General features: G+C 37.2%; 2 protein-coding genes across 2 annotated transcripts in view; both read left to right on the top strand.

Moving 5' to 3' along the window:
* DNAH12 (dynein axonemal heavy chain 12) overlaps positions 1–18809 on the top strand; it is a 58201-nt gene extending 39392 nt beyond the window's left edge. The window contains exons 51-73 of the mRNA XM_058812705.1: positions 958–1098; positions 1232–1473; positions 1801–1948; positions 2866–3011; positions 3412–3626; positions 4520–4712; positions 5542–5734; positions 6163–6335; positions 6863–7003; positions 8141–8299; positions 9303–9447; positions 10262–10412; positions 10656–10909; positions 11449–11589; positions 12267–12404; positions 13626–13859; positions 14247–14432; positions 14959–15062; positions 16161–16365; positions 16541–16678; positions 17086–17177; positions 17411–17478; positions 18318–18809. Coding sequence (XP_058668688.1) covers positions 958–1098; positions 1232–1473; positions 1801–1948; positions 2866–3011; positions 3412–3626; positions 4520–4712; positions 5542–5734; positions 6163–6335; positions 6863–7003; positions 8141–8299; positions 9303–9447; positions 10262–10412; positions 10656–10909; positions 11449–11589; positions 12267–12404; positions 13626–13859; positions 14247–14432; positions 14959–15062; positions 16161–16365; positions 16541–16678; positions 17086–17177; positions 17411–17478; positions 18318–18508 — 3798 coding nt within the window. The 3' untranslated portion in view covers positions 18509–18809. The remainder of the gene's footprint in view (positions 1–957; positions 1099–1231; positions 1474–1800; positions 1949–2865; positions 3012–3411; positions 3627–4519; positions 4713–5541; positions 5735–6162; positions 6336–6862; positions 7004–8140; positions 8300–9302; positions 9448–10261; positions 10413–10655; positions 10910–11448; positions 11590–12266; positions 12405–13625; positions 13860–14246; positions 14433–14958; positions 15063–16160; positions 16366–16540; positions 16679–17085; positions 17178–17410; positions 17479–18317) is intronic.
* Positions 18810–19556: 747 nt separating this feature from the next.
* On the top strand, positions 19557–27485 carry ASB14 (ankyrin repeat and SOCS box containing 14). The gene is made up of 11 exons (XM_058813067.1): positions 19557–19670; positions 20083–20122; positions 20340–20494; positions 21025–21078; positions 21432–21565; positions 21662–21820; positions 23535–23780; positions 24459–24630; positions 25530–26073; positions 26851–27004; positions 27099–27485. Exons 3-11 carry the CDS (start codon positions 20367–20369, stop codon positions 27290–27292), a joined length of 1785 nt encoding a protein of 594 aa, XP_058669050.1. The 5' UTR covers positions 19557–19670; positions 20083–20122; positions 20340–20366; the 3' UTR covers positions 27293–27485.
* The last annotated feature ends 416 nt before the right edge of the window (positions 27486–27901 follow it).

Below are 27901 nucleotides of genomic sequence, written 5' to 3'. Positions count from 1 at the left end.
GGCTTTGTCAGTAATTTTTACCAGACACTTTCTTGAAGGGAAAAAAAAAAAAAAAAGAAGAGAAAATGCTTTTTGGAGACATCATTTGTCCAAATCAATCAGTTTCTTCTGAGCCTGTGTCCTTTTAGCCTCATTTCACATACTGTGTTTTGGGAGCTGACTGGGGTTTTTCAGTGGTACCAATGGACATTTGATCCATGTCCAGCCTTCCTATGCCTTTTTCTTTTTTTGCTAGTTTTACTAGATCAAAAATTCAGCATTATAAACTTCTTTTTATAATTGACTGTCCATTGCTGCCTTTTTCTAATCGTATTCTTTTTGATTAAATGAATGATGACAAAATGGGTAATATTTTGTTGATTCTACTGGCAGATATGCAATAAATGCAGAAATGTACTAGCTGTATCACCTTTCAAATATGATTTTTCTCCTAAAGGTCATACTATCCAAGAGTGTGATTCTTGCCCTTTGCTGAATTAATTGGAAATTGAATATGCTTTGTACTTGATAAAATACTCTTTGCCCTTTATAAAACTGTTCCCCAAAAGTAGGCACAAGCAATTACATTTTGTATTATATTAGGAGAAATGCATTTTATAGTGTCCCCAAAGTTGTGTATTGAGAAAAAGATAGCAAATAATGGAATTGGTATGTTTTGCACAAGGGGCAGTGTAAATTAAGGCTTCTCTGTGACTGTAATGTGCTTATGGAGCTGCCACAGGGAAGATACAGCAAATGCATGATTAGAAAGGGTAAGGATAGGATTAGAATGAAAACAGGAAAAGATTATGTAACATGAGAGGAAGATCAAAACAACCCAATAAGCAGTGATTTCTACAACAATTATTATGGAATAGTTCTTTGTTATTTCATTGTGTAGAGAAATGGCAATGAATCAGTTCAGTTTGGAGGTGTCAGCTGTGAGATCTGAGGGGCTGCAATGCCTTTGTTCCCCAGGAACACGTCATGCAGAAGATCCGCACCGAGTACCTGACCAATCCAGAGTTTGATCCACAAGTGGTGGCCAAAGCTTCCTCAGCAGCAGAGGGTTTGTGCAAATGGATTAAGGGAATGGAAGTCTTTCACAGGGTATCAAAGGTGTGGTTTTGGTCCTTGCCCCTTGGTGCTATGCAATCTTCCTTTGCTCGGTGTATTCACCTTAAGCATTGTACTTAATAAGAAAGTTACACAAATGTACTAAAGCACTTGGGGATTGGTTGTAATTGTATAGGAGATTGAACCCAAAAAAGAACGTTTAAAAGTGGCAGAGGAGTCCTTGGCAGTGACAATGGAGCTGTTGAATCAGAAGAGAGCAGAGCTTGCAGAAGTTGAAGGGCGTTTGGCTGCTTTGGAAAAAACCTTTGCTGAAAAGACAGAAGAAAAGGCTCGTTTGGAATTCCAGGTTGATCTGTGTGCTAAAAAACTGGAACGAGCAGAGAAGTTGATTGGAGGCCTTGGTGGAGAGAAAACAAGGTCAGTTTTAAGTTCAAATGTGTGATAAAACAACAACTGTAGAAATAGAACTTGAAATTACGTTCTGTAAGCCTTTAATGCTGTGTTTCTGTTTGAGAACTGTAACACTAAAGAATGTCCTGCACCTTGAAATATTCCCAATTGTTTGTAGCATAAAAATATGGGCAGCAACACTGGGAGAATTGTAGCGGAAACCTCTTCCAAATGAGAATTGAGGTTTTCATATTTTTCACCTATTCTTAGCTAGGATAAACAAAACCAAGTTGGGTTTTACATCAATATCATTAATGTGGAGGTTTCAGTATGACTTTTTTCTGCTTGTCATAGATGGCATCAAGCTGCATGTGATCTTCAAGTGGAATATGATAATCTGACAGGTGATATTCTGATATCAGCTGGTGTAATAGCATATCTGGGAGCTTTTACTGCTGGATTTCGACAAGACTGTACCAAAGATTGGAGCAAACTGTGCAAGGTTAGAGGATTGTCTTAGAGTTAAATAAATGTTTTGGTTTTTTGAGACAACTGCAAAAGGCTTCAAAAATCCCTTGTGATTTACCTAATGATAGCCTAGTAAACCTCATGGGTAAAGCAATGGGATCAATTCTGCTGATCCAATATTTTGTAGATTTGAATTTAATTAAATCAGTGAATTTACCCTGCACCTATAATTTACTCTAAAATAGCACATCAGAAACAAGAGACCATCATTGATTTTGTAAGGCTTGATTGTTACTGAAGTAAAATCTCATTGTTTTGTGTATTTTTCCTTTAAATAAAAGAAATAAATTTAAAATGCAGTTATGTGTAATGTAAAACATTCTGTAACTTACACCATCAAATATTTGTATGTTAATTATATGGTTAATTGTGTGGTTTGCAAAGGGACACTTTCAACACAGGAACCTGAACCCTTACACTTAACCCTAACCCTAATGGCATATGAATGCCATAATTCATTAACCAAATAAATTCATAAATAATTGATAAATCAAGTGATTTAGAAACACTTAAAATGCATGAAACAGTAACAAATCAGCACTGGATTACTGCACTGATTTAATGGAAGATTTAATTAGGTATTTCCAACTATGTATGTATTTCTTAATTTATAACTTTATGTAACAAACCTCCCTCCATGAATGTACCAAAAACTGGACAAATCTTAGAAAATTTGATAAAGAGTATATATTTAGTGGGGAAATTCAGTTAATTATTGAAATTATGGTTTTATTTTCCCCAGGATTTTTACTTGTACATGACCTATTTCAGTCCCTTAAAACAAAATGCACACTGTCGTTTTTGATAGAAGTAGCATTTAATAAAGATTTCAAGAAACCCAGAATAAAGAAAAACATTTATTTTGTTGGGTTTTCCCCCCCTCTTTTTCAGGAGAAAGAAATCCCTTGTTCTGAGAATTTCTCTTTGAGCAAGAATCTTGGTGACCCAGTAAAAATAAGAGCCTGGAATATTGCTGGTTTGCCCACTGATGTATTTTCTGTAGACAATGGGGTCATTGTTGACAATTCAAGACGTTGGTAGGTGACAAAAAGGTTTAATTTTCAAATCCAAGCAAGTTCCCACTTACAAAAAAAAAAAAAAAGAATGTGTCTGGAAACTGCAGCTTCTGTAGAGCAATGTAATTTAAGAAGGAGTGGAATCTTTGTATTCCAGGTAGAACAATATTTTACAAGAATTCTGTATTCTGGTTATTTTATGAAAATTGTTAAACATTTTTTGCAACTTTTATAGCTATTTCTGCTATTACTTTTCAAAATATTGTAAAACACCTATGCATCCAATATTCACTGATATCTAAAAATAACATAACTAAATTTTATCACTTCTTTTCGACAGTCTAATACAGAAACATGTAAAATAGTTTAAAATTTTGGAAAATGCCTGCAAGCACTGAGAAAACTATCCTGTGTTTTCTAGGCCATTAATGATTGATCCTCAAGGTCAAGCAAATAAATGGATCAAGAATTTTGAGAAGGACAACCGTCTGAATGTTATCAAGATCAGTGACTCGGATTACATGAGAACTGTGGAGAACTGCATTCAGTTTGGGACTCCTCTGCTGCTAGAAAATGTTGGGGAAGAATTAGATCCATCTCTTGAACCTTTGCTGCTTAAACAGACATTTAAACAAGGTACAGCAGAATTCATTTAGAACCCTGAAGGAGAGGACATTAATGTTCAGTTTCTAGTCTCTGGCACTACCTGATGTTTTTCATATTGCTCTCTTCTTGCCTTAATTCTGCCTCTGGTAAGAGAATGGTAATTGCACAAGAGTCTCAAGTTTTATTTTTTAATAAATGTCATTCCTGCCTATCATGAAAATGGTTTTATGTGAAAACCTTTTCCAGAGCCCTATAGGAGACTAAAGAAGTTCTGTGGAGGAAACATTGTCAGTGAAATTGTTTTTCTCGTTCATTTTCATATGTTTTAGTCTGATGATAATACTTGTTAAAATTTGCACAAATAAAGCAAATAAAGCTGTCAAGACATTTTGCTTAAGGCATAGTTTCCACTGTACTTAGCAAGTAGCTATGAATTTGGTTTTCAGCTTTTCCTCCTGTTAGGTGACAGAAAAGTCCACATAAAGAAATTTATATTTTCCCTTCCTTCTTACCTAGATTGTCTTTTCATGTTCAGAATTAAAACAAAAGGAAAGTAAAGCTCAAACACTTTATTTCTTTGTGGTTTCCTCTTTCAGACAAGTAATTCAATGAAAGAATAGTCTGTAAGAATAGAATATTTGGGAATAATTACACAGCTCTCTGTTGGCATCTCTAGTTTTTGTATATGCAAATTGGAATACTGTAGGGATAGGATTGACTTGATTTCATCTGCTGAGAGGGATAAGTGGCCTCATTGAGGTCTCTGTGAATTTTTCAGACTCTCAGATATATTTAATAATTTTTACTTCTCAGGAAATTTGTCATTGGTGAGAAGTTTGTTTTTATCTAATGACAGAAGTATTTTTTTCCTATGAATAATTGGAGTAGATAAATTTTCTTAATGTTTCTCTTCTTAACTTCAGGAGGTATGGAGTGTATCAGGCTTGGGGACAGCATTATTGAGTATTCCAGTGATTTCAAGTTTTTTATTACCACAAAACTAAGAAATCCACACTATTTGCCTGAACTTGCTACAAAAGTTTTATTACTCAATTTTATGATAACACCAGAGGGACTTGAAGACCAGCTGCTAGGTATTGTTGTAGCAGAAGAGAGGTAAGTCTCTCTTTATGGTAAACAGCCATGAAAGGTTTTTATGGCATAATTCCCAGAAAATGGGAAATTAATTTATTGTATAAAATAATGGATGTTACACAGTATGAATGTTGCTCAGTAATAGCTTTAAATTAAAATTTTATTATTTAAAAAGTTTATTAGGGAAGTGTTAGGGGTAAGTGTCCAGAAGTTAATTAAAAATAGCTGATGTGAAATCATTGTTTTTTCATGGCAATTTCTCCTGAAATATTCCTCGAATATTAGAAAACTTTGTAAATATTATTTGAATCATTACTGTTAATTTTTCAATGTGACTGAACTGCGAGACAAAGGTGTAGAACAATGAGGATTTCATTTTAATTTTGTATGAAATAAATGCAAAGTACCTCTGAAACTGATTATGGATCATATCTGAGCCCTCACAGAGGCATGGAGAATTAGTATCTGGTTTGGACAGGCATTCTGTGTAACTGGGGTAAACTGATTGCTAACAGAGGTGTTCCAGCAGAAAACTGGCTCTGTGTATCACTTGGTGGGTTTTTTTAGGCAGCAGAGATACAATAAAGGAAAAATAGGATGCACTGCCATTTGCAAAATGCTAAGATGTTAAAGATTAGACCATCATTTCCAAGTACTGAGTAGAAGTAATGCAAAGAAATCTATACTCACCAGTATAAATAGATGTTAAACACCATAAACCTCCTTAAACTGAAAAGAATATTCATAAATAACTTCCTATTGGAAGAGGGAGTAATTTTCATGGGCTTCTTTTGCAGTCAGTGCAAGATGAGCATTGACTAATTTTGGTTTTTGTGTTTTTCTTCATTAGGCCAGATTTAGAAGAGGAAAGAAATGCTCTCATTATTCAGTCCGCAGCCAATAAAAAGAATCTACAAGAAATTGAGAAGAAAATTTTAGAAACTTTAGAGTCATCTGAAGGTGATATTCTGGAAGATGAGACTGCCATCCAGATCTTGGATTCTGCCAAAGTCATGGCTAATGAGATCACAAGGAAACAGCAGGTAAGGAGTATGTATGTGTGCTTCCCTCAATAATACTGAGACATTAAATGTTAAAATTTGCAGCCAGCAGAAGGTCTCTGATTTGGATGCATAGCACAAGGAGCAAATTCTGTACTTGTGAAATGGAAAGAGAAATAAAAGTGGATCTGTTCTATAATCTTCACTGGTGGTTTATTCAGTCTTTAAAATGTTTTAAAGTCTGTGTATCTGTAGTGCAGGTAAATAGATCAGGCAGCACTGGGGTAGGGCCAAGCGCTCGTTTTACTACTGGGGTGGCGCCTTCTGGAGCAGAAAAGTTGCTTTACTCTGGTGTTTCAGTGCTGTATGGAGCTATCCCAGAAATGCTATTAAGCAGTAACATTTTCTAGAACAAGAAGAGTATTAAGCCTGTTAGAAGCTGTTGTTTGTCCCGTGGTGTTGCTGTGCAGATTGCAGAGAAGACGGAGCTGAAGATCGCGGAGTCGCGGGAGGCGTACCGGCCCGTGGCGCAGCACTCGGCCGTGCTCTTCTTCAGCATCGCCGACCTGGCCAACATCGACCCCATGTACCAGTACTCCCTCAGCTGGTTTGTCAGCCTCTACGTCAGCTCCATCCACGACAGGTAAAGAGGGTCTCTCTGCAGAAAATAAAGGGGTTTCATTCTCTTCTTATGAATAGTGGAGAAAACCATTCATAAGAAGAGAATGAAACAGTTCTGGAAACAGTTTGCCTCCTTAAATGCAGGATTTTAGGGAAAATAGGATTTTTTAATGAATTCATTTATCTTTCTGGTTACTGTTAAAACATGTGATGAACTGTAAGGATGTGCTATATTTAAGTATTTTTAAGAATGTGACTTAGTGTGATGTCAGGTTCTGAACTAGGCTCCATTTTGAAGACTGAGTGCCACCACTTAACTGTGGCAAATTGATTTCAACTTATTATTTTGCTTGGGACTTCTAGAAGTGTTACAGTCTTTTTAAAAGACAGGGACTATAGTTAAAATTTTGGGGAAACTGCCACCTAAGTCCCTCATGGAGTCTGTGGATCTGATATAAATCCTCTGCAACCCTAAATAAATGAGATTTATTGAGGATTGTATATGTTATTCAATTTGAAGTCTCAGTTTATCACTTCTTTTCTTTTTAGTAATAAATCCAAAGTTTTGAAGAAGCGACTTCAATATCTAAATGACCACTTCACCTACAATCTGTACTGCCAAGTCTGTCGTTCACTGTTTGAAACAGACAAGCTGCTCTTCTCATTTCTGTTGTGCTGTAATCTGCTCATGTAAGCTCATTTTTGTGAAGTCTCTTACTAACAGAAACAAATGATTTTATCATGGAAGCAGGTAGTGATGAAATGGAATGTTCTTGTGCACATTGATAATTATGCCTTTGGAGTAAGGTCATGAATACTTTGGGCTTTCTAAGATGTATAATATTTAAAAATGGAAGAGTGTGTGAGTGCATGGATCGCTACTTCAGGACACATCATGAAAACAAAAGTGTGCCAAGTGTGCCTATTTGTCAATGGTTTTGTCAATGATAAATCTATCTTTAAAGGATCTGGGCAGTGTTACATACATTTTGACACTACTTATATTAAAAACATTTTCTGTTATTTAAGAGAACTTTTTAGAAAGAAAACTTGGCCAGTAATGTGTAATGGCAACAACTCCTAGGTTTTTGTCTTTGTTTTTCATTTTTTCTCTTCTCTGTCTGTTACCCTTTTGCATAACATCATGTGATTTCAGATGCAGTCTTCTCCTTTCCACTAGCTTTTTAGTTTTCTCTTCCTAATTTTGTATGAATACATTATGAAAGGAATGACAGGTTCAAAATTGCACAACCACAATGTGCATACTTAATTAATTGCAGTGTGTACTCATCTGTACATGGATATTCTTCCTGGGCCAATCTGTAAGGGTACTGTAATTGTAGAATGCATTATTTTTTGCAAAGCCTTTAAAAACCAGAAATAATTGCACTTTTAAAAAAAGAAAAGCAGGTATTAGTTCTTTGCCAAATGTGTTGTCAAGCACTGGAACAGGCTGCTCAGGGCAGTGATGGAATCACCATCCCTGGAGGCATTTAAAAGCTGTGTAGATGTGGCTCTGAGGGACAGGGGTTAGTGATAGCTTGGCATTGCTGGGTTAATGGTTGGACTTGATCTTAAAGGTCTTTTCCAACATAAACCATCAATTGATTCTAAGATTTATCTCTTGAAACCCTTACTTTAGTATTTATCAGACATTTTTACCATGCAGTTTTTTAATTAAATAGAATATTGAGATCTGATCTCAACTCTTACTGAAGTAGAAGCATTCCTAAAGGGCAGTGAAGTGTAATTCATTTAAAACCACTGTTTATATTATGTAAAATCATATCTCAATTACTGGTTGGTTTTTTTTTAATATATATATAGGGCTAATAAGGAAATAGACCATCAAGAGTTTATGTTCTTACTAACTGGAGGTGTGGGTCTCAAGAATGAGCACAAGAATCCAGATCCATCTTGGCTGTCAGATAAGAGCTGGGATGAATTATGTCGTGCCAGTGAATTCCCAGCAATGGGAAGATTGAGGTATGGTAAAATACTGATGTGAATTGGCCTGAATTGGTTTTGACCAATACATATGTAACATGCTGAAAGAAATGTTTGCCATGTTTTCCAAATCAGTGCCAGAATGCAAAGGGCATCAAACCAGCCCCTTCTTTTCATTATCATGTTTGCTTCACTTAATCCAATCAGTCAGATCACTATTTATAATATTATGTAATAAAACTATTTTTAATTATTTGAGGCATTGCCTAAAGATATTTTTCTTCCAAAATGTCTTCACAGTAAAGAAACAGTGTTTTAAGGGTTCAGTGAAAGCCAGAGATGGTACATATAGCAGAATTCCACTGTAGTTCTGGGGAAGGAGTATTTCTAGTAAACTCTATTCTACTGAACTCAGTACAATTTCTCTGTGGGTTTAAATAGAATTTGGCACTAAATTCTGGAGACAACATGGCTGTACAAGACTTTGATAAATTAGCTGACTAAGTGCAAATATTTGGAACATTTTGATCTGAATGCAGTAACACTGCTCTCTTAGAAGTTCTTTGAGGTTGTTTTTTGTTTCAGCCCCTTTGGAGTACAAGTAGCAATGTGGATGATGATCCCACCTTTAAGTAATCTGAGAGTTGTCCCATTGCCAAGGACATACTCTGCATGTTAAGTGAAGGAAAATAGTTTGTTTTTTTTTCCTAGTTGAATTTCCTGGTAATTTTTTTCAGTTAAATTGTGGTGTTTTCCTGAACTAGTAGAGGCAGAAAATTCACCCAGACCTATGAAAGTGCAAGTAGTGCTGCCTGGAGAAACAGACAGAACTTACTGTCAGCTTGGAACATTTCAGGGGGAATCTCTCCTCAGCAGGTGGAAAGAGATTTTTTCACCATTCAGCATGGAGAAGCTCAACTGCAGGATTATTTTCTGACATAGATATGAAGTGTCCTAAATGACAATATAGTGTAATTTTCCTTTGATAAACATTAAAAAAAAGACTCCAGGTATTTATAGTACTTGTGGTTTTTTTCTCTAGGAGTCATGTCTCTGAAAATATACGTGAATGGCAAAAAATGTATGATAGCAAAGAGCCTCAAAACTTACCATTACCAGAAGAGTTGAATAATACATTCAGTGAAATACAGAAGATGATAGTTCTTCGGTGCTTAAGACCAGACAAGGTAAAATGATCTGTTATGGAGTGTTTGTAGACTGTGCTGTGCATCTTCCAGTAATTAATCTGTTCTTCATTATATTAATTAAGAAAGTAAATGCTGTTCTTATTTTTCAAGTGACCAATACAAACACCTCAAGCGTCAGCTGAAATCTTTCTTTCGGATGTGATTTAATGAATCTTTTGGAGGATTCTCATTGCTCTAGCTCTCTTGAAATATTTTTTCATGCCTAGGCTGTTTCCTAGGGCACTCAATATACTCAAGGACAGGACATATTAGCCTGAAAAAAATACACAGGTTATCTAATACCATGTGCTTTCCTGCAAATGATAATTAAGGCAAAAAGAGATAAAATGTGTTGATTTGAATGACCAAGATGAACTTTCAACAAATTCTGCCTTTGGTGCTCTTAGCAGATTGTATTGCATTATCTTTAGGAGCTATCAATGTTAAAATTTAAGGCATATTGCAACTGCTCCCTTGAATTAATTAAAAATAATTACATTAATATATGCTAAGGGAGAATGTGCTTGTCCTCCACATCAGGAAAAGCCTGACTCAAGGTCTTAATGTTATTTAATATTATTTATACAAGGTATGCTATTCTTTATTTTCTAAAAACATTACTATTCCTCTTGTAAGGAAAAAATAAGGAGAGAGGTGTCAACAAGATGCTTTTGGATCACTCTGCAAGAGTGGTCTCAAATCTCTGCAAATCAGAGAGGTCTCTTCAGGGGTGGGAATTTGGCATAAAAGACATTGTCAAATCTGCAGTTACATCTATGTTAATGGTTTGTATCTGCTTTTTTTTTTTTACCAGATTGGTCCAGCTGTAACAACATTTGTCACTGAAAAACTGGGGAAGAAATTTGTAGAGCCACCACCTTTTGATCTAGCAAAAAGTTACTTAGATTCAACTGCTACAGCCCCTTTAATATTTGTGCTATCTCCAGGAGCAGATCCCATGTCTAGTAAGTACACACAGAAAGTAGGGACCTCAAATTCCCCTTCAATACACAGTGAGGATTATTTTCCATTTTCTGCAAGTAAATTTGAGTGCATTGTGTCAGACTGGTAGAATTCTGTGCCCCTTCAAAATGCTAACTTGTATATACATGTAAACAAAACAGTAATAGAAGTTTTTCAATTTTTTTTCTGACATAACTTCTTTTTAATATATGAGTGCTAAAATCTTATGCTTCTTTCTGTTCAAGGCCTCCTGAAACTGGCAAATGACAAAGACATGGTAGGAGATAAGTTTCAGTCCATCTCATTAGGACAAGGACAAGGACCAATAGCTACAAAAATGATTCAAACAGGAATGGAAGAAGGAACATGGGTTTGTTTACAAAACTGTCATTTAGCTGTCTCCTGGATGCCAATGCTGGAGAAAATATGTGAGGAGTTTGACAGTGAAAAATGTCACCCAGAATTCAGACTTTGGCTTACAAGTTACCCTTCACCAAAGGTATATGCATGGCCCTATAATCTCTGTTTAGGGATAGGGAAAGTTGATGGCATTTTTAGGGAATTTTTGTATATCTCAATGAGCTGATAATACAAAACTTCTCTGAAAGGCAATGAGGCTTTGAAGAGATAATTTAACCAAGAAAGGACATTTAAAAATAAACATGATAATATCAAGCTTCCTTTGTAATATTTTGATACTGTGATGTGCAATATTTTGTGTACTATTCAATGAAACTCCAATCTGTCAACATATATGATTAAGAGCGTTTCTTTGCTCTCTCATAAATTAAAAAAATTAGTCTTGCATTTTATCTGTGAAGTGTTGAATACCAAGAAAATATTTTAAAATACACGTTTGTTATTTACAGTAGCCTTACTTTCTTGACGCCTTGAAGAATTTTTTATAAGCTGTTTACCTTTAAAAAGTAATTTCTTGCAGATAGCTGTTAATGTGAAAAACACAGAATAATAGTATATTGTTAATATAGAATCTCTTCCACACTTTCTGATTGCTGTATTGCTGGGTTTTATTTCTAGTTTCCAGTAACCATTCTGCAGAATGGTGTGAAGATGACAAATGAGCCTCCTACTGGTCTGCGGTTAAACCTACTTCAGTCATTTCTTTCTGATCCCATTTCTGATCCTGAATTCTTTGCTGGGTGCCCTGGGAAGGAGCTGGTAATGTGCCTGTCTCTTGAGAAGATTTTGGACTTTGGGGTTTTGTTGTCCAGTTTCACATAGCAATATTTTAAATGGTTTCTTATGCTTTATTAAATCCCTGACATGCTACATACACATAGTACACAATGTACATGGACTCTGAGCATTGATTAGAAAGGCATGTCTGTTGTTACTGAGATAAACACTGAGGAGACCTTTTCTTGCTACCAGGGACCAAATATTGCAGTGCCCATATATCTTATTGATACCTGGTGAACAACTTAGCTAATCATTACCTGCGAAGGAAGTGAAAAACAGTGGGATCAGAGACAAGAGTTATCAATATACTTAGGTGTGACTGCACCTAAGGATTTGCTTTAAAAATACATTTGTATTTTTTGTTTGTCTAATGAACCTTAAAAATAAATACTTTGTGCTATTGGAATTCTTATGAAGTCAGTTGTCCTATACATTAAAGAATATCATGGTACTTGAGGAACTGGCTAAATGTGCTTGCATTTGTGGCACTGTGTGTGCACTTGTTCCCTGGGCAAAAACCACAAGGTTCTTAGTAGTGACCTGGATGTATACCTGGGTGGAGAGTGGTAATCCAAGGGTGCTCACTACACACCTTGCAGACTACCATGAACTTACAGACTAGTTAATAATACATTTTTCTTTTGCTTTTCTCAAAGGTATGGGAGAAATTACTATTTGGAGTTTGTTTCTTCCATGCTCTTGTTCAGGAGAGAAGGAAGTTTGGGCCCCTTGGTTGGAATATACCCTATGGATTTAATGAATCTGATTTGAGAATCAGTATCAGACAGCTGCAGGTAAAATTACTCATTACCTCCTGAACTCTGATCTTGCAAAACACAGCTGGGAGTCACAAGGAGCAATACACTGAAGTTACCTCAAATGTTCATAGATACTCAGGACTTCAGCTGTAAAGCCAAGGAATGTCAATCATAGTATGAATATTTTCAAAATGACAAATGACAAAAAAACTTAGTTAAAAAACATATATTAATTATATTCCATATGACTGTAGAAATCTTAATTTCTACAGACATATGGAATAGAATTGATATATGTGAGTATCATAAAAGTTAAATTTGTTATGTACAAGAGCTCACTGTTCTCAAGGTAGCATGTATCAATGACAGTCACCTATTAGGGTGGTTAGTAGGAGGACTTTTTTTTACATGTGTACTGGTAGTTAACAGAACCTTAGACTATTCTCCTTCCCCAAAAGGAGATGGTTAACACTGCTTGATCTTGAACCTTTTGTAGGCACTCTGTATAAAAGTCAGGAGAATTAAAACTGAATTACAGAAGTTGAGGCTGAAGATTTGAAAAAGTTACCAAGAAGTTAATGAATGAGATTGGAGAAAGATTAAAAGATAAATTAAGTGAAACACATGTTTATTTCTGGTGCAGAAAAGTGTCCATCTGTACTGGAGAAATCATCCACATGTAAATAATTGAAGAATTACTTGGGTGACTAAGTAATTTTGATATTCATAGGAGGCTTTTGCTCTTAACTCATCTTGATTTTCAACAATAATTTTTATCTGAAAATAAGATTTAAGAGTTTGAGTTTCCAGCACCTAGGAACAAAACTCCATAAACTGCAGCTTACACATGCTATAGCTTCCAGCCTTTTATTCTCTTAGGTCCCACTGTTGTTTAGCAGATACTGCAAGTCTCTAGAACTGCTCTCATGTTGTCATCTTAGTGCAGGGGTTCCATACTGGTGTCTCCTCATCACAAAGGTTTCACACCTTCTTGGTGTTTCTCATGGGCTTCTCCTCAGAGCTCTGCCTCTTTCTTCTTCACAAAGCAGCCACTGACTCCAGTTCCCCTCTTACCCAGCCATGCCACTCTTTTATAGCATCTTCTTCTCATTGGTTACAGCTGGGGCCTGTTAAAGTCAGGCCTGCTCCTAATCTTTGATAATTGGCCCAGCTGCAACTCCTTAGGAGTAAGATTGCTTTCTACACTGTCTTTATTTCCTTATATCCTATCCCCCCATACTCTTATTTGTGTTTCAGTTATTCATCAATGAGTACAGCCACGTTCCCTTTGAGGCTGTCTCTTACCTGACTGGTGAGTGTAACTATGGAGGTCGAGTGACAGATGACTGGGACAGACGTTTGCTGCTGACCATGCTGGATGATTTCTATAACCCCGACATCATCGAGAATCCTCGGTACACTTTTTCTCCCAGTGGCAACTACTATGCTCCACCCAAAGGCACATATGAGGAGTACATTGAGTTTATTAAGGTAAAAAAGAAGCAACAAGAATTTGCACTGTTACAATGATGTGCTAAGAAAGCAATCCTGCGAGGCTTAAAGAGGTGCTTTTGCAGCACAATTAATTGTGTGCTCAGGTTCTTGCCAGCATCCTTGTATGATCCTGGCAGTGATCTCAGATGTTTTGGGGAGGTTATCAGTAAGTAGGTAGGGGGATGTGTAGCATAGATTCTTTGGAAATGACTTACTGTGTGAGAAGTGGTGGCTCTTTCACCAGTAATTCTGTCTGCAAATACCTGCCTCTAAGGTCCTCACTCACCTGCAGTTGAAGTTTTTCACTTGACTTCTTAAAGAAACCTTGGATTAGATTCCTCCTGCTCTATGTCACCCAGACTGTTTTTTTCTTTTTTGTCCTAGAGCCTTCCCTTTACTCAGCACCCAGAGGTATTTGGTTTGCATGAAAATGTGGATATTGCAAAAGATCTTCAGCAAACCAAGACCCTCTTTGGATCTCTGATTTTAACACAAGGCGGAGGTTCTCAGGGAACTTCTGGGGGTGGTGACAGCACTCTTTATGCAATTGCAGATGATATTCTCAGCAAGGTATTGTATTCTATAAATTACTTCAATATATCTTTTTACAAAGCAGAAATTCCTTAACTACAATCTTCACTGTAAAGTAGATTTCATCTTGAAAGAAAAGCATTCTGAAAGGAACTTAGTGCAATGTGAAAGTAAGAACTTGTGTGGCTGTAACAGACCACAGCTATATTTCAGCTGAAAGAAATTTTGTTTTATTAAATAGGCAGAAGACAGTAGAAAGAGAGAAAATAGAGCAAAGAGGACTTGAAAGAACAGTTGATTAATTCACATGAACAAATTTAAAATTAATAAATAGAAATATATTAATAAATTTTCATTATATTAAAAATTCTAGGGGTTTTTTTTAAATGAACATGAAAATCTCACAAATTTTTATTTAGGTTGAACTACTGAATCCTGTACTGCCAAGATACTAATCAGAAAGTTTAGTGGTTTCTATTGCTCTGGAAATTTTCACATTTGCGCACCTTAATGTAAAATCGTAGTGATATGTATGAAATTATTTCCAAATGTGTTGAATTTACAGCTTCCAAAGGATTTTGACATTGAAAGTTGCCTAATTAAATATCCAGTGAGATATGAAGAAAGTATGAACACTGTGCTGGTGCAAGAAATGGAAAGATTTAACCAGTAAGAATGTTCTATTTTATTAAATTTACCAGAAATTCCATTTACAGAAAAATATATCTTGCAAATCATATTCTGTAAGCCTTGTGGTGTGTGAAATATTTTTTTTGTTCCCTTCTAATTGCCTGCAGTGATACCTGCAGTCCAAACACCCTTGCTCCTTGTGGAGAGTCAGAGTGTAGGATAGATGTCAGGAAAAATAATAGGCAAGATGTGAGGCAAAATTAACTGAAAGAGAAAAGAAGGCAGTATGAGGAAGTATTTGGAAAAGAGAATGCAAACAATATCTAGATATATTTTTTTAACTTCACTTTCTCTTTCACCATCATGACCTTAATTTTATTTTATTTTCCTCATATTTCTGACCTGTAAGGTAAAGGAATTAGAAACTCCACATGCACAGTTATAGTTTATTAAATGTTTTATGTAATGGAGATATTTTTGTTTTTTAATATTCTCATGTGCTTCTGTTTGAATTTTTTTCCCCCTTTTTCCGATGTTTTTTTCCCCTATGCCTAATTTTCACAATTATTCTTCTAAGACTACAAACCTAGAATTGAATTTATTTTTCTCCTTGTGTCCTCAGTCTAATTTTTGACTTTGTTTCCTAATTTTATTTCTTATCTTCACCTGCCTGCCTATTCCTTCTTTCTGGTTTTTCTCTGTCTTCCTTCTTTTCTATTTTTCTCTTCATGTCTCTTGCTTAATTTTCTCCCAAATGCTCTCTGGCCTTAAGTCTCCAAGTTATCCTTATTGCACACCCTCTTCTTTTGCAATCAAAACCTTTTTCCTTCATCTATAATATAGTGGACACATTTGGAGTTCCAAATTTATCCTCTTAAAAAAAAATCAGGATATCAGAGAAAACAAAAGGATTTATTACTGTTTGTAGTCTTAAATAAATCTGCACTAGTGCCCAAATCCATGACTTTACAGACATGGCTTATTGTGCAGACATCTGTATAGATATATAGATTTAAAAAGCTATAGAAGTTCTATAGATGCCTCCATAATCCACTTCTTTTACTTTTTTCCCAGTGACATAGTCATGTTTAGCAAATCATGCAGGATGTGTGAAAATTGTTTGTTTTTTAATTCTAGTTTAATCCGAACTATTCGCATTACACTAATTAACCTGAAGAAAGCCATTAAAGGACTGGTTGTTATGGATGCTGCACTGGAGGCTCTGTCTGGCAGTCTCCTGATTGGAAAAGTTCCTGAGAAGTGGGCACAGCATTCATACCCAAGTCTAAAACCATTAGGGAGCTATATTGTTGATCTGCTAGCAAGGCTGAAGTTCTTACAGGTAATGTACAAGTGGCAGTGCTGCCAATTGTTCAATCTACTTTTCCATATAATTTGTGTGATAAGGAGTGATGGGCTTTGTTTAGATTTTCTGAGTACAATTATGTAGAAAATAGTCAAAGAGGATGGGATTCCTCTCTTTCTGGTTATTCAATGTATTGCTTTCCCCTTTCCAGGATTGGTATGAATTAGGGAAGCCTGCTGTTTTTTGGCTATCAGGATTCTATTTTACTCAAGCTTTCCTAACTGGAGCCATGCAAAACTATGCCAGGAAGCACAGGATCCCTATTGACCTTCTAGGATATGAATTTGAGGTATGAATAAAGTATAAATTGACGTTGTGGTGAGATGTAGTAAATAAATCCTAACTGGAAGATTCATTTTGCAACTGACTGCAGTGTGAAGGCATATATTTGTTAGGAGTGGGAGGCTAAATAATTCTCAAAGTGATTAAAAACAATTCTATCACTGGACCCAGAACTCCACTCAAGGAAACAGTGTATATTTTTCTGTGTAATTAAAGCCTCATTTTGTAACCTACAGAAAGGTAATTAACAAACCCAGAGAAGTCTGCTGTCTCTACAGATATATATAAAAGTAGCATTGAAAAGGAGGGGTTACTATATTATTCTCAGTTTGGATTGGTCAAAAAAATGGCATAATAGCTCAAAAATCAAAGAGCTGTGAGAGTTTAATGACTTGTAACACTTCTTTCTTGCAGGTTATTCCTAAGGATACTGCTGATACTGCACCAGAGGATGGTGTTTACATCCATGGATTATTTTTAGATGGAGCTCGCTGGGACAGGGCCAAGTCAGTAGCCAAATGTTTTACTCTGGTTCTGGAAAGCTTTATTCAGTGCTCAAGCAAGACTGGTTTAAATAATTTAAGTGATACTTTTCATATTATTGAAATAACACACCAAATTAAGTACTCTTTCATGCATGGAAATGGGGAAATAAAAACAAACAAGCAAGTAGCAACCAAAATACACCCACCAAACCCCTCAAGCTACAAACAATGACTTTGTTGCTGTCTCTCTCCAGGGGAATATTAACTGAGCAGTATCCCAAAGTGCTCTTTGATGCCATGCCAATCATTTGGATAAAGCCAGGTGAGTATGATTTCTCTGATGTGTGAGCTATTCAATGAGAAATTGCTACAGTGGTTTCCTTTTTTAACAAAGATCACTGAGGAGAACTTTTCACAGATGTACAGAAACTGAGTGTTTTACCTTATGTGATTTAGCAAGGTTTGCTCAGGTTATTTTTAGCTCTGTGATAGCTGTCTTTCCTAATAGTAAGATAATTTTCACAACTCTTTTCTTTGATTGAGAGGAGTAAATCCTTATTTTTATTTATGCACAAAATCAGGACTTAGTACTGCAACTGCTGCAGCCTAAGTATTAGCAAATAGGCAGTATTAATATTTGCCACTTGCTCTGCTTGTGCCTTCTCTTGAGGTTGGAAGAATTTATTCAGACCTTCATGATTTTATGCTCTGCACAAATTCCATGGAAGAAATCCGGGCATACAAATTGTTCCTGCAGAGTTCTGTCCTTGGGTCTCAGATGACTTGAATTGCAGTTAGATTCTCTGGCAGTTAGATGGGAATTCTTGTAGAGCTGATGTATGTAACTTATGTATGAGCTATGTATTAACTAGGTAACTATTCAGATTTTAATGTGTATTGTATTATAATGAGTATTACAAAGCTGGTAGAATCAATCACAGGAGGGCATCGAGTCCTGAAAATTAATTTTAGCTAAATTAATTGGGTTTAAGAACACAAGAAAACACAACAAGAAAAAGCCAGATAATTTTATTCTCTTGCTCACAAAACAATTTTGCATTTTTAGTGACCTCTAAAGATGTTACTTAACCATTTGCATGTACATCATGTTTGTACCACTGGATCTGCTGAATGTAATGCATTATTTTGGGTGTTTTGAAGCTGTGAAATCAGACATAAAGAAGACCAATGCCTACGTGTGCCCGCTGTACAAGACAAGTGAGCGCAAGGGGGTCCTGTCCACCACGGGGCACTCCACAAACTTTGTCATCGCCCTGAGGCTCAACACAGACCAGCCAGTGCAGCACTGGATCAAGAGAGGAGTGGCCCTGCTGTGCCAGCTGGATGACTGACTGGGGACACTCAGACTTCACAGCACCCTCTTCTCTCTGCTGGCTTACAGAGGACGTGGAACTTAGTGTGGAAAAGAACCATCTGGAGGTTTTTGTGTTGTGAGAGGGCATGAAAATACTTTCTGACCCTCAAGCTTTTGTATTAGTATGTATTATTTTTATTATGGACTGTCTTTACAGTCTGTCAGCTATACAACTAGGATTTTAGCCCTTGGTTATATTATTAAAATGTTTTAGCCCTTGGTAATGTTATTAAAATGAACACCTTTTTTGTGCATTAGTTGAATATCACAAAATATATTTTCATGGGAAATTAAAGTAGTCTGTGCTTTCTGAGAGAAATATTATAGGTAATAAACTTGATTCTGCACTTTTTTTTTCTTTAAAAATAATTAAAAAACATTACTCAAGCATTCTTTCTACATCTCCTCTAGCAAAGAACTGTTTCCACCTTGCATTCAGATACAGCCATCATCTGTTCTGTGTATGGATCCCTCCAAAAAACTACAGTAGGAATAACTGAGCACATAAAGGTTTTACTCCATCCTACCATCACTATTACAACTGGGCATCTGTGTCCCTGCTTATTGAGTGTTGAACCAGTGTAAGTCTGTCTTTCTGAAACTGCTTTTCCCTTTAAAAATTCTGGTTTTCAATTGCTTTTCTATTTGTATTAATGTAAATTATGATTAAGCAATCAGGAGCATGTAATAATTTTAACAGAGTTTTTGTTTGATTATTTGCTTGGTTTTGTTTTTATTGTTTCAAGTTTATTTTTTCTGCTGTCTCACTCTTAAGCAAGCTCCTAAGACCACCTTTAGCTTGCTCTCCTAGGACACCACTAAAGGATTTTCTTTTTACTATGTAATACTTCCTGCTATTGGTCTGAAATTCTTATTCCAAAACTCGAAAGTATTTTTACAAGGAAACTGGACTTTTAATTCCTTCTTTTGTTGGCAGCACTTACCAGGTCAGATTATTAAACATAACTGACGTGTGTGAAAGAAACGTGGAGAAAGTCCCAGAGTATCTTATGACTGGGTATTTATAGTGAGCTATTAATGGACATGGGCTCTGCAGAGATTGTTTACAATCCTGAAAATGTCACTTTCAACTTAATAATCACTTCTTCAAAGGCGGAGATTTTTCCCTTTTCCAGAAGGTGAGGAAAGCCAGTATATTTTCTCAATGCGTAGGAAAATTAGTAGTACTTTTAGGAAAAAAAGTAGTCTATGTACTCATGGAGCCATAGCAAAATCAATTACTAACAGTTTCTTATGGTATATGTTGCTAATATATTTCTCTTTTTTGCTATATATGCAATTACAGAGGAAGGCCTTGCAATCACACATTAGGTGGACCAGGTAACAAATTAACTGATGCAGTTTTGCTATGAATTACTTCTGCCCAGCTTTAAGAGATTTCTAGAATTATTCCAAGCTTTGGAGCTGGCATGTTGACAACTTCCCTAAATTTCCTGTGCTCATTCATTTTGCCAAGTTATTTATTAGCTTTCAGTTTTATTTATTAATTTTATTTTACCTTGCCCTGTTGTTTTGTTTTGGTTTTTTCAGGCCAGCTTTCTTGCAAGACAGAAGTGGAAGTTTTGATAAGGTAAAACAGATGAGAGGTTTGAGCCTAATGGAATATCTGAGATCTTGAATTTGCCAAGAACAGCATGACTGCTTAATCATATAACAGTGTAGTCATTTATTTTAAACTGTGTTTCATTTCTCTTGATACTGACACAGTGTTTGCTGTTTCTATTACTCCAGATCTAACCTAAAGATTTAACATCTGCTTCTAATTAAAAAACAGTGTTTCCCTACAGAAGTGATCCATGTGGTGCTGATTTGCCATGAATAATTCTGTGTATATGGTTGATGGTGATTCTGATGAGGAAATCTCTACCCAGCAAGCTATTCAGGAAAGCTTACAAGATTGGCATAAATTTGAAACAAGTGGCAGTGCAACAGAGATTGAAAGGTAATAAGTTATCATTTCTATTTTGGGCGTTTTCTTGGCATTACTGTAAATGTTTAGTAGATCTTATTTTCCTTTTTTAACTCCCTAAGTTGTATTGTGCTGACCTCGTCCCATGGATACTGGAAAGCACTGGTACCTCGCTTGTTTTGAGTTCTCCCTGAAAAAGTGTACTTGTTTCTTGGACAATATGAAACATATGAAACTTTCAGGTGATGTTTTACATCAATATGTTAATGAGTATAAGGTTTTGTGAAGAAGATAAGTAGGTGATGTAGAAGCAGATTGGTATGGGAGCTTCCCCTCATTTTAGCATTTAATTGTTGGCCTTTGTGTGAAAAATTCAGTATTTACAGTGTCAGGGAAAGACCAATAAAGATAGTGTTTCAATGTGTTAAGCCCTCACAAAATCAATGTAACTTAGGAAAATCTAACATATTGTCTACATTAGAGTATTTGAAGTAAGGTATAATTATATCCTTAGCTTCACATGAATTTTTACTTCTTATTTTATTCTTGTTCTGTTTATGCAGTTTCCAGTATACCACAAGTAAGGAACATGGGCAGATCGTTGCAGCAATTCGGAAAGTTAAGTACAAATACAGCCCTGGCAATGGCTGAGCAATGCCTTCACTTTGGGGGTTTGATCACCTGATTTAAGTGCAGCTTTCCTTTGTATAATCTTGGGAGAAGTAAGGAAACTAAAAACCAAATATCCAAAAGCTAGCTTATTAGCTAGGATCATGGAAGTGGGATGGGTTCAAGTGTCACCTCTTCCAAAAATTCCAGTGCTTCATCTCCTGAAATAAGAGGAAAACTCCAGGCCTTTCATTCATAATGAGCAAGATCCACTGGTGGAATAAATGGCACTCAATGTATTAGCTGCCTGAATTTTGTCTTATGATGTGTAATGAGATATGTATCCATGCTAAAATATCACAGGCCAAGAGGAGGCCTTGAAGAAGTTGGTGAGGCACAGTTCTGCTTTTGAAGAAGCAGATCAGGAAGGCTGGCTTCCTGTGCATGAAGCTGCAGCACAGCTAAATAAGAACATCCTTGAAATAACTTTCAAAGGTACTAAGTCCTTCTAGTTTTCCACCAAAAAGTTTTACAAAGTAAAGTTTGATGAATCATCCGCCTTCAAATGTGTTCTGCTTTTCTGTATTTCAGCCTCCCGTGACATTACGTGGGAACAGTCCACTCTAAAAGGGGAAACACCTCTCTTGGTGGCAGTAAGAAATTGTTTTGTGGACAATGTCCACTTTCTCCTGCTCAATGGCTGCAATCCCAATGTTAAAAATGAAGAGGGCGATTCTCCTTTAGTTATAGGTGAATACTGTTTTTAGGGGTGGAGAGGTGAGGGAGTGAGGTGAGGATACAGTTATACATTTTAGGTTTTAAGGTGACATACTTCAATGCATAAAATATTTTGCTATAAGGAAAAAAAAAAGTTAATCTCAACATTGAATAGGTCTGTCCCTGTCTGTTTTTCTCAGATGATAATTAGCTTTCTCCTTGAAGTGCAGAGTGCCATCTTCTGCTTTCTTTGGCATCATTTCTGCAGTGGTGCCAGGTAGTGAGTCCTTCTGTTTCTTCATGCTGTGCCCTTCATGTCTGCAGGCATAGAACATTCATACTCTCTGCCCATATGGTATCTCCTTCATTGCATCAGCCTTTTTTTCTCAAAAACCCATGGTAATTGGTTTTAATTTTCCAAAATTATAGCAAACCAGCCTGATTTATCTGCAGTATGTAGAGTGCAAAGCAGTGTTTGTCCCTATTTAGACATTGCTGTCATTAGTGCAAGGATGACAAGTGAAGGAGACAGGCTGACATTCTCAGTTCACTTCTCTTTAATATTTTTTACTTTAGGAATAAGTTCCCATAGCTGCTGTAGTCCTAGTATAGTCTCATACCCACATTCTTTGTGTGAATGCCACTTTAATTTGATCATGCACAAGAACTGTAATTCATTATTTCTAAGGAACTAGATTTTGCCAAAATGTTTTTCAGAGGCATTCTTTGTTCATTTCCATTGCTTCCCTCAGTCTGGGCTATGATGCCTCCATTCTCACTGAATCCTATCCGAAACCAGGAAGGTGTCTTTTCATTACCTAAATTCTAAAGGAGCACTCAAGTTTCTTGGATGATCCCATACATTTTTTTGTATTGGAAGGGTGGTTTCTTTTTCAAAACTGTTGGTAAAGGAGGAGAAAAATGCCTAGCAATCATGTGTAGGACCCTCAGTCCATCATTGTAAAATGGCTGCAGTTTCAAGTCAGGCCATCTGCTTTAAAAAATGTACAGAACTCCTAGATACCTTTGAAGTGCTCAGCATTAAAATGCACCATCCCCCAAGAAGGGGATGCATGGGATTTATCTAAAGCAGCCATGTAGGTCACAGATAATGGGACATCACAGTTTCTGTCACAGAATGCTGTCACTGGTGTTGAGGCAGCTGTGGTATTCATGAAGCTGCTCAACCTAATCTGCCCTGCTGAAGGACACTCACTGTCCTGCACAGCCTGGAAGATCAAAGAGAGAAGGAGGGAAGGGTGTTGCCTGATCATTCCATCCACTGGAGCCAATGCAAATTTCTCTTTTAAGATCCTCCCTGACTTAAGACTTCAGGCTTATTAAGCTAAGAAGGCATATGAAAGAGTCATTATAAGCTTTGTTTCATATCGTGGTAACTGCTCGTGCAGATTTAACAGAGCTCTGGTGGCAGCTCCTGAGCACCAGGCCCTGGGTGTGGTCTCCACCTAGTGGCAAGGAAAGCCGTGTTCTGTTCCAGTACCAAATGCAACAAAGAGGAAAAAATCTACAGAGAGAGATTACCACAAAATGATTCCTTTGCATACTTAGTGCAGTCCTGGAAGCAAAGAACAGACTTGTTGTTGAGCTAAACCTTTCAGCGTAGGGTGGCATTTCTCACTGCATTAATAGCACTGCCAGGAACAGTGAGCAGTCACATAACAGCAGCCATGGTGCACAGATAGCACTGAATAACAATCCTGTCTGATGCTTTGCTTGCTTCCTACAGCAATTAAACTTGATTCCTATGACATTGCCTCCTTGCTGCTGCGGTCTGGTGCCAGAGTGAATCTGCGCTGTGTCCATGAGAGAACTGCTCTGCATGAGGCAGCCAGGCTGGGCAGGAAGGACCTGGTACAGCTTCTCCTGGAGTCTGGAGCAGACCCTGACCCCCGCAGTGGATATGGCCTCACACCTCTGGCACTGGCTGCACAGATGGGACACACAGAAATTATGGAGCTCTTACTGCAAAGAGGTGAGACTTAATTTTATAGGACCTTATCGGAGGAGAAGGCTTCAGATATGCCTTCAAAAACAGAAGTAGCTCACCTTACTAGAGAAAAGTAAATGTGATCTGTACTGAGAGTTGTTGTGATGTATGGAAGGCCTGATAAATACCAATTTGTATAATTTTAAAATAATAGATTAATATTTTAGTGAGTACTTATAATTGTTTTTTAAATGCTCTATTATTTTCTCACATAGACAGGTCACCCTAGGGCACACTTGACAAGATATTGTGGGGAATTTTACATGATGGTTCAGCAGTATTGGAACTGGATTGCATGAACTCTTGCATACTGGGTGCTCTCATGTTTACAGTTATACCTGCCTGTTCTTTGAAAAGTAAAGGAATTGAAATGCATTGTTTGTAAGCCAAAAGCAGTTGTTTTGATGAATAAGAACCAAACCTTTTGCTGGTGCAGTTCTAGGAACAATTCTTACTGTGTTCAAAGCAATTTGGACCTTCTTGTTCTAAGGATTACATAAACAGATCTAAAATCAAGGATGCAATATGAAGATTTATGCCCACAGTAGTTCTATTTAGTGGAGAATAGAATTCAAAATACCCTGTCACTGGGGGGTTGGAGATATTAATTGCAGATGAATATTTACAGTGACTACTGTGAAAATCCTTGCTGCTTTTTCCCAGGTGCAGATGTTCTTTCACAGGCAATGGATTGTGCTTCTATATTGTTTGAAGCAGCAGGAGGAGGAAATCCAGATTCTGTGAATCTTTTACTAGAATATGGGGCTGATGCCAATGTACCAAAGCACTCGGGTCATTTGCCAATCCACAGAGCTGCATATAGAGGACACTTTCTGTGAGTTAATATACTTAAAAATCAAATAATAGTGACACCAGAAATATCATTTTTACTAATCTTACCTTATTCAAAGCAGGCAGAAAATCTATAGCTTTGTACAAGGAATTCTTTTTGACTGTGTAAATATGTCTGTTCTGTGTCTGAATGTAAGAGACCAGTTAGGATAGAATCTTCATGATTTTAGGATACACATCTTAATCCCCCTGGTAATTCCCCATTTGTCACAAGTAGTAACACTGTCCAGTCTGATGCTGAGGTTCTTGGAACACTGTCACTCTCTCTGGGTCAATTTCTCATCTCCACCCCATCAGAGAAATGTGAATGGTGAATATACTAAATAGACAAACAGAGAGTAAGGGTTATCCCTATTTTAAAGAGAATCAGACTACTGGAAGATATTTATGCTGAAATCACAACTAACAAATGAGAAACGAGCACCTGAGTATTCTTAATTTCTGTATTAATATTTTCTGTATATTAGTTGTTATATTTAAACTTAGATGTATATATATTACATTATAGATTATATGTATTTGTGTTATAATACATATTCTATTAATTCCCTAATCCCTACAGGTTATGTGCTTTTAACATTCAGGAAAAATTTCTATTGAAAAGGAACCTTCAATTCCTACAGCAAGGAATGGTTGTTCATTAATAATAGTATAATATAATAATATTTTATGTGTAAGAGATGTAAAGTCAGTATCCATTGCTGGCTAACATTGCAGTGTTAGCAATTCAAGTCAATGCATGCCATGGTACTGATTTGGTATATTAAGACTACTCTAACAGTCATGATGAATTCTGAAGCCAAACAACACTGAGAAATTCAAAGATGAGTTAGTGAACAAAAACGTTTAAGATTCTGAGATCTTCTGGTTTTAATTTTTCAGAGCGCTAAAATATTTAGTTCCTGTGACTGATTTTTCTGCCATTAAAGAAAGTGGGATAAGTCCAGTTCACTCAGCAGCAGCAGGAGCACATCCTCAGTGCCTTGAGTTTCTCCTGCAGTCGGGTTTCGACGCCAATTTTATGCTGGCTCAGAGAGTTCGCAAAGGCTACGACGACCACCGGAAATCCGCGCTGTACTTCGCCGTCTCCAACGGGGATATCTGCTCAACGCAGCTGCTGCTCAACGCCGGAGCCCTGACAAACCAGGATCCCATCAACTGCCTCCAAATAGCCTTGAGAATGGGCAACTACGAGTTAATGAATCTGCTGCTCCGCCACGGCGCCAACGTCAACTACTTCTGCCGCGTGAACACCACGCATTTCCCCTCAGCCCTGCAGTACGCCCTCAAGGATGAGGTGATGCTGAGGATGCTGCTGAGCTATGGCTACGACGTGCACCGCTGCTTCGACTGCCCCTGGGGCAGCGGGGACCACTCCCAGTACGTGACTGACGGCTGGACCTCCACCGTCATCAAAGACACCATGGTAAGGGTGTCACACGGCTGTGGGTGCGGCCCCACCGCCTTCCTAAAGCTAAATGGAGAGGGGCTTAATGCATGTCAGACAAAGAAGTTTTGAAGACAGTTTACACATAAAGAGAGGAACAGACAAGGCTTTAAAATTAACCAGATGTTATGAAGCCTAGCTCATGACGGCAAATGTTGTAAACAGTATGTTTGAATTGTGAAAATATAGCTGATGATATGCTGATGATCAGTAAGGAACTGGCTCTCCAGGGCAGTGTTGTCTATTCTGTGAAAGCAGATTTGCAGGCTGGCTCTCTGCATTGTCCTGTACCAGAACACCAAGACTGGAAGGCTGTTGAAAGGACTCCTGGAGCTGGTGGGATAAGCACTGAGCAGAAATTAGCAAACCTAAAGATACTCATCAGTGTCATTGTTCCACAGTTTGTAAAGTCCATTTGCATCTTATAAACCCTCGGTTAACCTAAAGATAAGGGGATGATGCAGGAACTGGGCTGGTGGATCCCCCTATTAAGCACCTGAGACATAAGTATAAATTCCACTTAAGAGTGGCAGCACTTCTTGTTAAGCACCAAGTCCCCAAATATAGAGCTGCTTGAGTTTATTTTTGGATCTAGTACAAAATAACCATCTCAGATTTTTATATTTTACTAGTCAGGCTTAGGCAAGCTGTGGTGACCTCTAAAACCCTACTCAAGTAATTGTTGTTGTCCTCAGAGACAGAAGTAATTTACTGCAGTATCAAATATTACCCTACTAAATGTTTTGTTCCTGTCAGTTCTGTGAAGTGATAACCTTGTCCTGGCTGAAGCACGTGTCTGGGAAAGTCGTGCGAATCATGTTGGATTACGTTGATCACGTTAAGATTTGCTTGAAGCTCGAAGCAGTTCTCAAAGAACAGGAACTCTGGCCAGACATCCATTTCATTTTAAGTAAGTATCTGTTTATGTTTTTAACAAAAACAAGTTGGTTTGGCACTGGGGCCTTTTTGCTAGATAGCATTTTAATTTTGCTTCTCCTTTCTAGCAAATCCTCGCTCTCTGAAGCACCTCTGCCGGCTGAAGATCCGGGCGTGCATGGGCCGCCTGCGTCTCCGCTGTCCTGTCTTCATGACCTTCCTTCCATTGCCCAACTGCTTGAAAGATTACATCCTGTACAAGGAATATGATCTTTATGGACAGGAAAACTTCACAGGGATCTACAACCTCAACTGTGCATAAGTATTTGTCCTGTTCTTTGAAGGGAATTTAATATGGATAAGACTGTTTTGCTTTTTTCTTTTGGGATTTTGTCTCTGTATATTAAGGAATGCCATCACTCTCCCCTCATCCCCTGAAGAACATGGTGAGACCCCCAAAATGTAAGTATTGGTGATCCCATTCTAAGGATCTCCTGGACTATGACCTATCTGCAAGTTATGGCAATAGTATTTTAAATGCCTGGTGTGACAGGTTAAGGAAGTGAACAATACAGGGCTGCAAGCCTTGTGTTATGGCTAAGTTGAAGCTTGTCATATCAGATACCCCTACCCTCATTCCAGGGTTAAACTCAGGCTTTAGTTTAAGGACAGGGATTTGACTTAAGTCAGGAAGGGACATAGTTTTCTCTTGTACTTCTTCCCTTCTCTTGTCAAGAAATAGTTTTTATTTGTGAAGTCCTGAAGAGCAGCTTAAGTAATTCTTCACCCAATAAAGCAATCCCCCCATTCTAGGCAATTAAATGAGATTAAGCTTAAGAAACCTCTGCTTATCACAGCAGGTCATGTGACATAGCAATGTTTTATCAAGGTGGCACTTCTGGAAGCTGTGTTAGTTCTGCAGCTCCTTCTC

Source organism: Ammospiza caudacuta, chromosome 12, assembly GCF_027887145.1.
Source record: "Ammospiza caudacuta isolate bAmmCau1 chromosome 12, bAmmCau1.pri, whole genome shotgun sequence".
Lineage (NCBI taxonomy): Eukaryota > Metazoa > Chordata > Aves > Passeriformes > Passerellidae > Ammospiza > Ammospiza caudacuta.
The sequence above is the reverse complement of the archived record's forward strand: the minus strand, read 5'-3'. Positions and strand labels throughout refer to the sequence as shown.

Excerpts from the sequence above, each read along its gene's own strand:
- ASB14 (XM_058813067.1), top strand. The coding sequence starts at position 20,367 with ATGAATAATTCTGTGTATATGGTTGATGGTGATTCTGATGAGGAAATC. Across the intron at positions 21,566-21,661 it reads CCTTGAAATAACTTTCAAAG|CCTCCCGTGACATTACGTGG; the intron begins GTACTAAGTCCT and ends TCTGTATTTCAG. Across the intron at positions 21,821-23,534 it reads CGATTCTCCTTTAGTTATAG|CAATTAAACTTGATTCCTAT; the intron begins GTGAATACTGTT and ends TGCTTCCTACAG.